The following is a 12,752-nucleotide window of genomic DNA, read 5'->3' as shown; positions in this document are numbered from 1 at the left end:
ATGGAAATGATAATTGCCTATAGCTTTTATATGTTAGAGTGTTTGAGTGATCATTTGCTTTTTTTTCATTCAAATCAAGCAAGCATTTCTTATTAAAAAAAAACATAAATTTAGCATACATCAAACAACATGTTCTTCAAATACTGACTGTAGGGCTAAATTTTAGAGTATGCATGACATTGACAACGGGCTTTATAAACTACCTTAGAAGTACTAAAACATTCAACAATTGTTTGCTACAATTTTGCATAGATTAGGAAAACTAGAGCGCTTGTCTTACATAGCCTCAAACTCTAGATTAGTGAAAAAGCCATGTGCCAGCAAACTAAACAAATGATAAAATATATAACCCACAATGTTGATGTTTACCCTTTCTTAATAAGGATGTTTCGTAATATACTATACATGTATATATAGATAGAGTTGCTTTAGAACTCATCATTGAAAGGATAATGAGGATGCGGTCCAGCATCGCTATATTACAAAAAAAAATAAAATAACAATGGTATGTCTATAGCATATCATAAATATATTTTTGGCGTTATTTAAAAACTTACGATGTTAAATGTAGCAAGCGTCCATTGCAATCGAAGCTATCTATGTTGGCCACATCCTCAGCGGTCAAATCAAATCCGAATACATCAAAGTTAGAAGCAATGCGCCCCTTATTAACCGATTTGGGTATGACAATGTTGCCACGTTGAATCTGATAACGAATCAGAATTTGAGCAGGAGTTTTAGAATATTTTGTAGCAATGGAAACAATCTGAAATGATGGATTTAGAAGATTAATGAAATTTTGAATAAGGAGAAAAGTTTATTAATTTGATTTATAATAAAAATTCAATATCCTTAAGAAGCCTGACATCGCTTGGTGCAAGAAGACTTTAATGCAGAGGTCAGGGTCGTATAGCTTTGGCACAACCGATTAACTGCAGCCCCCTCAGATGTGCATGTCACTTTGTAATAAGTTTTATGCTACGTAAGATGTCAAGTCACTCTGAAACCCCGGTATAAGAGATCCTAACGACCGTATTCACAAATCTTAATAAAGTCTTAAAATAGGTTTAATTCACTGTTCTATAAAGGAAGTCTGTCGAATATACCTATTTCAAATCTATATTAAAGATCTGGTTGTGCTCTCGTAAACATACCGTATATGTAGGAAAACGTGTCAGCTGTTTTGTTTTGGCTTATGAATATACAGCATGTACATGTCCGTATAATAGCGCCTTTTCGGTCGAAAGACGTTCGGTAATAATTTATATGTATATTTATAAGCCAAAACAAAGCAGCTGACAAAACGTATGCCATGTCACGTTTGTATTCACATGTAATTGATAATGTTTGTCAAAATTGTCAATTTACATACTATTCATCATTTTTGCTATCACACCTGTATGTTATTTTCGTACGACATAACCTAAAAATTTGAGCTGATTTTTTATGCGCAAAAAAGTTGTTAGAAAGCTGATTAAATCATACATTTGTGAAAACAATTTAATTTGGGGTTGTATTCATTCGACTGACAACAAAATCAGCTGATTTCCTTTTTTTTGTCAGAAGGAATAGAGCACGCTCTAATTGACATGTTATGTGTTAAGTTTGATATGTCATAAAAAAACAACATGCCGTGTAAAAGAGCCTTAACCGGAAAGTAGAATTCAGGGAAAACAAAATTTTACGTTCCGTTTTTGTGGCAGCTGACAAAATTTGAAGTTTGAACTAACTTCAAAAGCAAAAATTTACATTTAGAAATCTGCTTTTCTCCTATACTGTGATTTCTTCGTGGAATTTATCACAATTTATTCTTCATTGTTTAGGTTTAGATAAGAAAAGGTGAGTTCACTCGGTAGTCAGTATGTGATAAAAAGAAACTACAAGAAGATAGTAGGGGTTAAGCGCCAATAGGGCGCCGTCGTGTGCGCTAATCCATGTCAGCACTATGTCGTAAAACTGGAAGCCATTCAGGGATTCCACACATTCCGCCAAGAACTTCAACATCACTGTCCTAGAACCCGTGGTTTTGAGGACCGCCACATATGTGTACTGATTACACTCGTCCGGCAATCTCAGTCCCTGTCTCCAATCCAGTCCCTGTCTCCATTTTGGAGCAATCTATTAAGACCGAGGTATCATTCTCTTCACAGGATTCACTTCCCATTCCTCCCTCTCGGGAAAGCGGATCCCGAGAACACCCCACCCTTGAGGTGTTTCCCTTATCACCGGCCTTCTGACTACATTATCTCCGAAGTCCGCGTTGATAGCCCTATCACGTAGCATAGAGACTCAGTTGGACCCCCGTGCGGTTCAGGGCGGTGACTGTCGGCCCTCTCAATATTCAGAAAAGCCGCCTTCGCGTACTCCTTCAGTTGTAGAGACGTCTCCTCCAACATGTACATACCGGTATATTTCAAAACCAGAAATGTATGTTTAGAAAACTGTCATACTTCTATGCTACGATTTCTCTGTGGAATTTATTGTTAATATTTAAGGTTGAATGGGTAGCCCACTAAGAAAAGGTGGCTAGTCTGACCTGATGAGAAAAGTAAATGAAAAAGTGAGACATATGTGATAACAAGAAATTTCAAGAGGAGAGTAAGAGGTAAGCGCTGTCGTATCCGCCAATACGGCGCTGCGGTATCCGCTAATCCACGCCCACGACCTTGAGGGCCGCCATATACACATACATCAGCTGAAACTCTGAGCTAAAATTTGTTTGGTGTTCATCGTCATAACTAGAAGCTCAGGTTGCGGTTAGTGGAATGCATCGTATACGGAGTAGCTGCAATTACAGTCGCGGACAATAAGCGGTATCGAAGGGAGAGTTTCAGTGAGAGGACGGCAACGGATCGTGCTTAAATACTGAGTACCTGTGATACTGGACGTGACAAGGCGATCTATTGTCGTCTTTTAAAAACCAATGGTCATAACGTTCCCGCGACGATCGGTCCTATGGACCGGAACGAGAACGGCTACCTCAACATACAAATGTGGCTACAACATCAGCACCAAAAATGGATTTCGAAAAGTGTAAATACCTTCCCAGAATTTCTTTTGCGTCTATCGTTATGGCACATAGCTCTCTCTGAAATGTTGTGTGTGTCGCAGTATAGCCCTAATCCAGTCCCTGTCTCCTGAAACCCTCCTCAGACTGCCCACCACATCCACAGTGTCCAGAAGAGAATCTTGGCCGTGTTCTGTCTCCCCGTGCTGGTCAGGGCGGTGACTGTCGACCCATCTCCTCGTTGTTTAATGCCCTCTCAATATTGGAGAAGGCCGCCATCGCGTAATCCTTCAGATGGAGAGACGTCTCAACTTCTCGCATCACGGGTACAGCCGATACACATACAGTGAGTCAAATAAATTTAAGTACACTCCGTTTATTCAACAAAAAACCTTAAAAACCTTAAAGCCTTAAAAGGCCATATCGGATGAAAGATATATGTGGAAGCTATATCTAAATCTGAACCGATTCTAATGAATATTTGCACACGTATTGGGACGTCAAATAAAACATTTCATTTTGTAAAGATATTTATAATGATCGGACCATAGTTGTGGCGCCTACGGCCTTCAAAGTAGAGCTGGCAAAATATCGATGGCACTATCGATATTTAATTATTTGACTAAATATCGATTGACATTTTTCCTATGGATACTATCGTAAAAGTAAACTTTTTTGCAAATCTAACAAAAACTAGCAATCCGGCACTGAATGTATCCTCTAAGATACATCGCGCCTATAGAGGGCGCAGTTTTCATCCGATTAGGCTTACATTTTGTACAATGATTTCTCTCATGACTTGCAACTGACTTTATTAACCTTGGTTTTATTTGGTCTGTGCATTGATATTGTATCTATATAAATCGATCTCCTGATTTTTACTTCTCATTTTCGTTTGAAATATAAGTGATGGAAAATTAACGATAGATTGGTACTATCGATATTTATTATAAAAACTATCGAAAATACCGAATGTTGCGATTATCGATAGTTTGCCAGCTCTACTTCAAAGGCCATATCGGACGAAAGATATATATGGGAGTTATATCAATATCTGATCAGATTTTTATTCAAAATCAATAGCGTTCGTCCTTGAACCAAAAAAGAGAAAATGTTAGGACAATCGGACCACAAATGCGACTGTACCCTGATTACAAGAATACATGCAAAGTCAGACGAACATAACTAAAGGGAATCAGAAAGTAATTCTAAGCTGATCGGTATACATCAAATATGTCAAGGTGCATATTTTTCCGTAGTCAATGGTATTTTTATACCCACCACCATAGGATGGGATTATATTTATCTAGTCATTCTCTTTGTAACATCTCGATATCCCCATATAGCACATATATTCTTGATCGTCTCGACATTCTGACTCGATCTAGCCATGCCTGTCCGTCCGCTTTCTGTCGAAATCACGATAGCTGTCGAACGCGTAAAGCACAGAAGCATTGATGTAGGTCGTTGGGGATTGGAAATGGGCCATATCGGTTCAGATTTAGATATAGCTTCCATAAAAACCGATTTCCCGATTTGACTTTTTGGCTGAAATTTTGCATGCGGTGTTCCGTTATGACTTTCAACAACTGTGCCAGGTACGGTCCGAATAGGGGTATAACCTGATATAGCTCCCATATAAACCGATCTCCCGATTTGACTTTGTCCGATTTGGCTCCCAGTTGTCTCCCGATCATCGATCGCCTCGACGTTCTGAGTCGAACTAGCCATGTCCGTCCGTCCGTCCGTCTGTTTGTCGAAAGCACGATAGCGGCCAAATGCGTAAAGCTAGCCGCTTGAAACTTTGCACACATACTTAATAATGATGTAGGTCATTGGGGATTGCAAATGGGCCATATCGGGTTTGATTTAGATATAGCTCCCTTATAAACCAATCTCCCGATTTGACTTCTTGAGCCCCTGGAAGCTGCAATTTTTGTGTAATTTGGCTGAAATTTAGCATCTAATGTTCTGTTTTGACTTCCAACAGCTGTCCCAAGTACGGTCCGAATCGGTCTATAACCTGATATAGCTTCCATATAGACCGACCTCCCGGTTTGACTTCTTGAGCATACCAAATCGAACAAAGTAAAAGCGTGCTAAGTTCAGCCGGGCGAATTTTGCAAACTCACCACCAGGGATTCTGCTAAAAATTTACACAAAGGATTTGGACCGTACGTGACACGATTGTTGAAAGTCGTAATAGAACACTACGTACAAAATTTCAGCCCCATTGGAAAAAAGTGTGGCTTTAAGGGGCTTGAGATTTCAAATCAGGAGATCGGTTTATATAGGAGCTATATCAGGTTATGCACCGATTTGGACCATACTTGTCATGATTGTTGGAAATCATAGCATAACCCTACGCACAAAATGTTAGCTCAATCGGTTAACAACTGCGGCTTGTAGGGACTCAAGATGTCAAATCGGGAGATCGGTTTATATGGGAGATATATCACGTCATAGACCGATTCAGACCACACGTGGCACGATTGTTGGAAGTAGGAACGGAACACTATGTGCATTATTTCAACCCCATCGGATACTAATTGCAGCTTGTAGGAGCTCAAGAAATCAAGTCGAAGACCATTTTATATTGGAGCTATATCCAAATCTGAACCGTTCTGAACCATTTTCGATCCTCGACGGCCTATATCAATTAGAAGTATCTATGGAAAATATCATGCAGGTAGCTCTACGCGTTCGATCGCTATCGTGATTTCTACAGACGGACGGACGGACAGACATGGCTAAATCGAATTAAAATGTTAAGACGATCAAGAATATATATATATATATTTTTTTTGGGTCGCAAATCAGTAATAATTTGGAACCAAGTGTGGAAAAAACGTGCCATAATTCAAGCAAATTTTATTTTCAACTAACCTAGATCTTAACAATACGGCTTTAAGAGTTCGAAAATGATAATGAAGTTATAGTTAAGAGCTTTTAACACACGCAAAAGAATCTGGCATGAATCTGATAGACCAAAACGAGGATTACTCGATAAAAGTATCCAAAAACAGAAGATTTCATGTTACTTTATGAGAAGAATGAGACTATATAGGGAAAATCGCCACGCAAATTCTGGTTTAAAGCGTGAATCGACGATTGAAAGCAATTTTCGCATATAACAGAGTACAAAGGCCATGTAAAACTTTTTTGGTTTCACAAAAATTATGATGGGCTTTCTTTATGTTAACTTTCTTGATATGAATTTCCGACAATTTTTAGGTCTTTCAGCCTTCTCATGGTAATAATCTATATTCCACTGTTGTTGTTGTTGTTGTTGTTGTTGTTGTTGAAGTGTGTTGTACACTGAGGCGGCAGCCCTTGCCGATAAAGGACTCCATCGGGACAATACATTGAAGTTTATTTATTTTTTGGCACTAAAAATCTATATTCCATAGAAGTTTAGTGCCAAAACAGTAAGTAAATATGCATACATTAATGATGATTAGATGACTATAGGCATTTTATTTGCTTGACGCATGTGTACGTAAATTAATTTGATTGACTGATTGATTCTCAACTTGGGTAAGTCGTTGAGTCTGCCGGACGAGTGTACGTTTTTGAGGCAGAGGTCTGTGGCATATCGACAGCCGCAAAGAAATTCTGAGAAGGGATATACCATGTACAAAAATTAGGTTCGTAATTTCTGCTTATATTTTACATTTTTCATACTTTTTCTTTGCGTTGGCACCCACATATCTTTTTCTCACCCTTTATGATGGGCTAGGCATTTATTCTAAACCATGATGTGTAAACAATTGGATTAGCTGGTAGTTTAGCTTCCAAAAGTTTCCTGAAGCTTTCTCTGAGCAGTCTAGTTATTCTCGGAGTGATTTCGATACTGAAGCCATCGAAGGATTCAAGTTAAAGCAGTGCGTAGAGACCGGCTTTCCCGCCAATAGTCAAGATACTAGAGGCACTACTTCTTTAAAGCTTTGTATTTCAAGCATGACAATGCATAGTCCTTATACTGAAAACGTCAAGAATTTCTCACAATATGCAAACCTTTCTAAATTACAGTTCTCTTACTAAACTAAACATCAAAATATTTTATTAATTATATTACCTTAGGATCTTCCATCAACACAGGCTCGCCTGGTTGAGCCATTGGACGATTGGGTGAACCCAAAGGGCTATAAGCAGTAATGGCTATGTTTTTCGATTTGCAAAATTCCATTAATTTCTTTTGTGTCAAATAGGGATGGCATTCAACTTGATTGTTTGCTGGTGGTATGGTGGCTACAGCCAATACACGTTCAATTTGTTTCTTATTGAAGTTCGAAACACCAATGGATTTAACCAAACCATCTTGAACCAATTTTTCCATTTCCTTCCAGGTATCAACATAATCAGCGTCGGAGTAAGCAGTTTTGCCATTGGCATCGACGGGAAACAATTCACCGCCTTCCTTGTAGCCCATGGGCCAGTGAATCAGGTACATATCGATATAGGATAATTTCAAATTTTTCAAGGTGGTCTCACAAGCACCACGCACCAAGGCAGGACTGTGATAGGTATTCCATAATTTACTCGTAATGAAGAGATTCTCACTGATTGAATTTGAAAGATAATATAAATTCAATTATTATTATTGAAGTGTTTATTTATTAATTGTGTTGTTTACTTACCGTTTTACCACACCTTCATTAATTTTAGCCTCAATACCTTCGCCCACCTCATGTTCGTTTTGATAGACATGGGCACAGTCAATGTGACGATAACCAATATCAATGGCATCTTTTACAGCTTGGGCTACTTCACCCTTGGGACTCTGAAATAAAACATAATGCATAGCATAGAAACAATTAGTTTAAAATTTCTGTCTTATAACCTACCTAAATATCGGTAAGACTATAACAGAAAGGCTGCCATTCGCTGGTAAAAGCTTAAGTAAGCTAAAGTATTTCAACGTTAAAAAGGGTGTTTTGTAGCTATGATAAAAATTTCCTTATCACCAATGATATGCTTTCTAATCACTTATGATATCTTTTATGACAAAACAAAAAAAAGTAAAAAGGCATGAAGTTCGGCATTAATTTCAACGAAATCGGATAATAATTGCGCTTTTTATAAGGCCAAGATTTTAAATCGAGCGATCGTTTTATATGGATATAATAATCATCCTAGTTTATTATAACTCACTACTATATCCGTAGCTACATCTTAATAGAGGCTGGTCTCAATCATATTTTATTTAGGTCCCGAGTACTCATATACAAGTAACATTTTCAGACAATAAATCTGTTTTTTATGGGATTAAGACCCTAAATCGGAAGATCGGTCTTTATTACAGCTATATCTATATAGTGTGATCTGACTCATATCGCTCTATATGACAGCTATATCTTAATACAGTCCGATCATTACCATATTTGGGTCAGATGCCGGGAGGCTTAAAACAACTCACTGTTTCACTGTTTCAAAATTGAGCAAAATCGGACTGTATTTAGATATAGCTGTCATATAGAGCGATATGCCAATTAAGGGTCTTAAGCTGATAAAAGATTTATTTATTAGTATACATTCAAACACAGACGTTACAAGGTTTGCAAGAAATAAAGCAAATAAATTTTTTCGTTTTGCGTTATCGAAAATCGGAACAGGCCTGATAATCACATTGGTCTTAAATTGTAGAAGAAATTTAAAAGAAGCCTGCTTGTCCCATTCTATTATTTCTGTGTATTTTTTTAACAATTTATTGTTATTATGAGTAGCTATGATTTCTATGTACGTTTAAACTGTTAAGTAATTTTTATTTTTATACCCTCCACCATAGGATGGGGGTATACTAATTTTGTCATTCTGTTTGTAAACCCTCGAAATATGCTTCAAAGACCCCATGACATTTTAAGTCGAATTAGCCATGTCCGTCCGTCTGTCTGTCGAAAGCACTCTAACTTTCGAAAGGAATAAAGCTAGGCGCTTGAAATTTTGCACAAATACTTTTTATTAGTGTATGTCGGTTGGGATTGTAAATGGGCCATATCGGTCCATGTTTCGTTATAGCTGCTATGTAAACAGATCTTGGATCTTGTCTTCTTTAGCCTCCAAAGGGCGCAATTATCGTCCCAGTTGATTTTGCACGTGGTGTTTTGGTATCACTTCCAACAACTGTGTTAAGTATGGTTCAAATCGGTCTATAACCTGATATAGCTGCCGTATAAATCGATCTTGGGTCTTGACTTCTTGAGCTTTTAGAAGGGGCAAGTCTTATCCGATTTGGCTGTAATTTTGCACGTGGTGTTTAGGACTCACTTCCAACAACTGGGTTAAGTACGCTTCAGATTGGTTCATAACCTGATACAGCTGCCATATAAACCAATCTCGGGGTTTGAATTCTTGATCCTCTAGAGGTCGCAATTGTCGTCCGATTTGGAGGAAAATTTGCACGTGGTGTTTTGGTATCACTTCCAACAACTGTCCTAACTATGGTCGAAATGGGTTCACAACCTGGTATATCTGCCATATAAACCGATCTTGGATCTTGACTTCTTGAGCCGCTATAGGGCGCAATTCTTATCCGATTTGGCTAAAATTTTGCGCAAGGTGTTTTGTTATGACTTTCAATAACTGCGCTAAGTATGTCACATATCGGTACATAACCTGATATAGCTGCCATATACACCGATCTATGATCTTGACTTCTTGAGCCTCTAGAGGGCTCTATTCTCATCCGCCTCGGCAGAAATTTTGTACCCCGGCTTCTCCCATAACCCTCAATATACGTGTCCAATATGATCTGAATCGATCTTTTTTGCTCTTTGAGCCCCTACAAGGCGCAATTCTTATCCGAATGGACTGAAATATTACACATTGATTTCTACAATGTTCAGCATTCAATTAATTTATGGTTCGAACCGGTCTATAACTTGATATAGCTCCGATAGCATAACAGTTCTTATTAATTATCCTTTGTTTGCCTAAAAAGAGATACCGCGCAAAGAACTCGACAAATGCGAGCCATGGTGAAGGGTATATAAGATTCGGCCCGGCCAAACTTAGCATTTATTGTTATTATTTATTGGTAGTTATGATATCATTGTGTGTTAAAATTTTAATTCTTAAATGGGCTGAATGACTTCGATAACATGTTAAAATAAATAAATCTAAAGCCTAAATGGTATAGGTTTAATGGCAGTGTGCATCTCTGGCGAATTTTTCGTTACCATAAGAAATGTATTGACATTTGTCCTAAGCGAATTTTTCGTTATCGATACCGTTGCCGAAAATTTCTACTTGTTTCTACATTGACGGCACATTGTCAAGAGCATAAACAGACCTTTAGACTATTTTAAGTACAGCAGATGTAATATACCCTAATACCTATACATATGACTCTTGAGGATCCACTTCTACACAGCTAGAGTACGTACCTTCCAGCTGGCCATCGCCAACAATCCTCACACGCATAAGCCGCATTCAGTGGGAAAATAGTTCTGGACCCATAGAAGGTCCATGTAAGACGCGTACCATTATATTACCTAAGTTTAGGAACCATAACAGCAGTAAACACAAAAATCAAATTATAAAATATTTAAATATTTATTTCGAAGTTAATATTTTTATAAGGCCAATTCAAAAATGAATTGTATATCAAGTTCCATTAGCTGTGCAGATGCGGTTACCTTATTAAATACGCCTTGGTTAAATCTTTACTTTCTTAACTCAAGCCGTATTTAATAAGGTGGCCAAGGCGTATTTATAAGGTGGCCGCATCAGCCCAGCTGATAGAACTTGTTATGTCAATTAATTACAAAAATATAGACTTGAAAATAAATATTTCTTAAATTGATTTTTGTGTTTTCTGCTGTTATGGTTCTGAAACTTAGGCACGTGACTAAGAACCTCAATCGCTGTAAGCTTCACTCAGGGAACTTAGATCCATTGTGTCGCCACCAAAAATATTCAAAAACCGCAAAAGAACATGGATAAGATTTACGTCAGTACAATGTCAGACACTAGAATGAAGAAGGCGTATTTATAAGGTGGCCGCATCAGCTGAGCTGATAGAACTTGTTATGTTATGTAGAATGAAGAAGGCGCCGACATGCATGACAAAACGGCGGCCAGGCGGGCTGGAGAATTCCCTCCAATTTACCATTTAAAGCAATCCCATGGCAGCCGGTTGTACGCACCGGATTGACCCGATGGAGTTCTTCATCGGCAAGGGCTTTAGTCTCAGTGTTTAACACACTGCTACAACAACAACAACAACCATTTAAAGCTATAGTAGTCAAGAATGGCGCAAGGAATATGTACCTGAAAATAATTTAGACATAAAAAAGTGGTTCGTTTAGTCATAATCCTGCAAATAATCACGCAACTCCTCCTCTTCCTCACAAGTCAAACGTATGTCCGTCATTTGTCCTGCGCGACGTCAAAGTTCTGAGCGATAGCTTTACACCGTCTAGGAAAGATCCCCTATGAACACACTAAGTTACCTCATGTTGGTGAATAGAACAAACTTTATCTTTCGGGGGATACATCAAGCCCATTGGCACGCACTATAATGACAACGTCATCCTCGTAGCCAAGAAACTTTAATTGTGCTCTTTAAATGATCTGATTGGGCTCTAGTCACAATCTTCCTATTTGAGCCTTTTGACCACCTTCACTTGGTAGCTATCTACCTCTACAATAATTTAAACATGCCATCATGGTGGTTTTGTGGGTTAAGCCATTGGAGCTAATGGGAATTTTGTACATTTTCAAATTTGTTTTTTCATACTTGACTCTTAAAAATGAATAAACTTCTTGCTCTGATTGGTCGAAGCAAATTTGCCCCAAATTTGACATGTCACGACGAATAGAATTTTATTCATCTTGCTTAGAAATTTTGACATATCAAGTTCCCAAAAAAGAAGCTTTGTCGTAGCAATTCGCCGATGCGACTTCCCTATTATATACACCTTGAAGGTGGCCACATCAGCACAGCAGATGGAACTTGATGTGTCAATTCATTTTTTAATTCGCCTTATAAAAATATGAACTTGAAAATAAATATTTTATTAATTAATTTTTGTGTTTGCTGCTGTTATGGTTATGTTAGGTAATATAATGGTACGCGTCTAACAACCTCAATCGCCTCAGCTTCACTCAGGGAACTTAGGTTCATGTGTCGCCCCCGAAAGTGATTCAAAAAGAGCTGAAGAACGCAGTACAATGCCAGACATTAGAATGAAGAAGATAAGGTGTTATCATGCATGACAATATTTGGGGCCAGGCGAGCTGGAAAAGTTCCCTCCAATTTGCCATTTCAAGCTCCAATTGTAGTCAAGAATGTCGAAAGGACTATGTGACGGTAAACCTTCCATCTTGACGGTTTTTGGGGTATAGCCTCTGGGGCTAATAGGAATTTTGAACATTTTTAAATTTGTTTTGTTTTTCACACGAAATTAATAAACATCCTTCTTCTTGCTCTGATTGGCCCAAACAAATTTACCCACAAACTTTTAATGTCACGACGAATCGAACTTGTTCGCCCTGTTCACAAATTTTAAAATATCAAATTCCCAAAAAAATATGATTTGTTGTAGCAGTTCGCCGATACGCCTCGGATTAACTCCTTACACTAGTTCGTTTCTTTCAAATAATCAAAAAATTATGTGTTTCGTCATTCGAGCCATAAATCACTTTTCAAGATAAGAAAATATTCAAAACTGTATGCATGGTAGACTAATAATTATTTTGTTTTACCATGACTGTATGTCTATGTGTTACCATGCCGCATAGT

At 38.0% G+C, this 12,752-nt stretch overlaps 1 protein-coding gene across 2 annotated transcripts in view; it reads right to left on the bottom strand.

Moving 5' to 3' along the window:
• Window positions 1-12,752, bottom strand: part of LOC106094588 (aldo-keto reductase family 1 member B1) — a 36,859-nt gene that overhangs the window by 5,931 nt on the left and 18,176 nt on the right. Inside the window, exons 2-5 of one of the 2 annotated variants that reach the window (XR_009396448.1) lie at window positions 7,648-7,790; window positions 7,086-7,569; window positions 558-766; window positions 370-474 (exon numbers count right to left, since the gene is read on the bottom strand). Coding sequence is in view for 1 of the 2 variants with exons in the window: in XM_059360406.1 (XP_059216389.1) it covers window positions 558-766; window positions 7,086-7,569; window positions 7,648-7,790 (836 nt within the window). In the remaining variant the exon portion in view is untranslated. The remainder of the gene's footprint in view (window positions 1-369; window positions 475-557; window positions 767-7,085; window positions 7,570-7,647; window positions 7,791-12,752) is intronic. The other variant, XM_059360406.1, reaches the window with a different exon arrangement.

Source organism: Stomoxys calcitrans, chromosome 1, assembly GCF_963082655.1.
Source record: "Stomoxys calcitrans chromosome 1, idStoCalc2.1, whole genome shotgun sequence".
Classification (NCBI taxonomy): domain Eukaryota; kingdom Metazoa; phylum Arthropoda; class Insecta; order Diptera; family Muscidae; genus Stomoxys; species Stomoxys calcitrans.
Note: the sequence above shows the minus strand (reverse complement) of the source record. Positions and strands in the feature narration are given on the sequence as shown.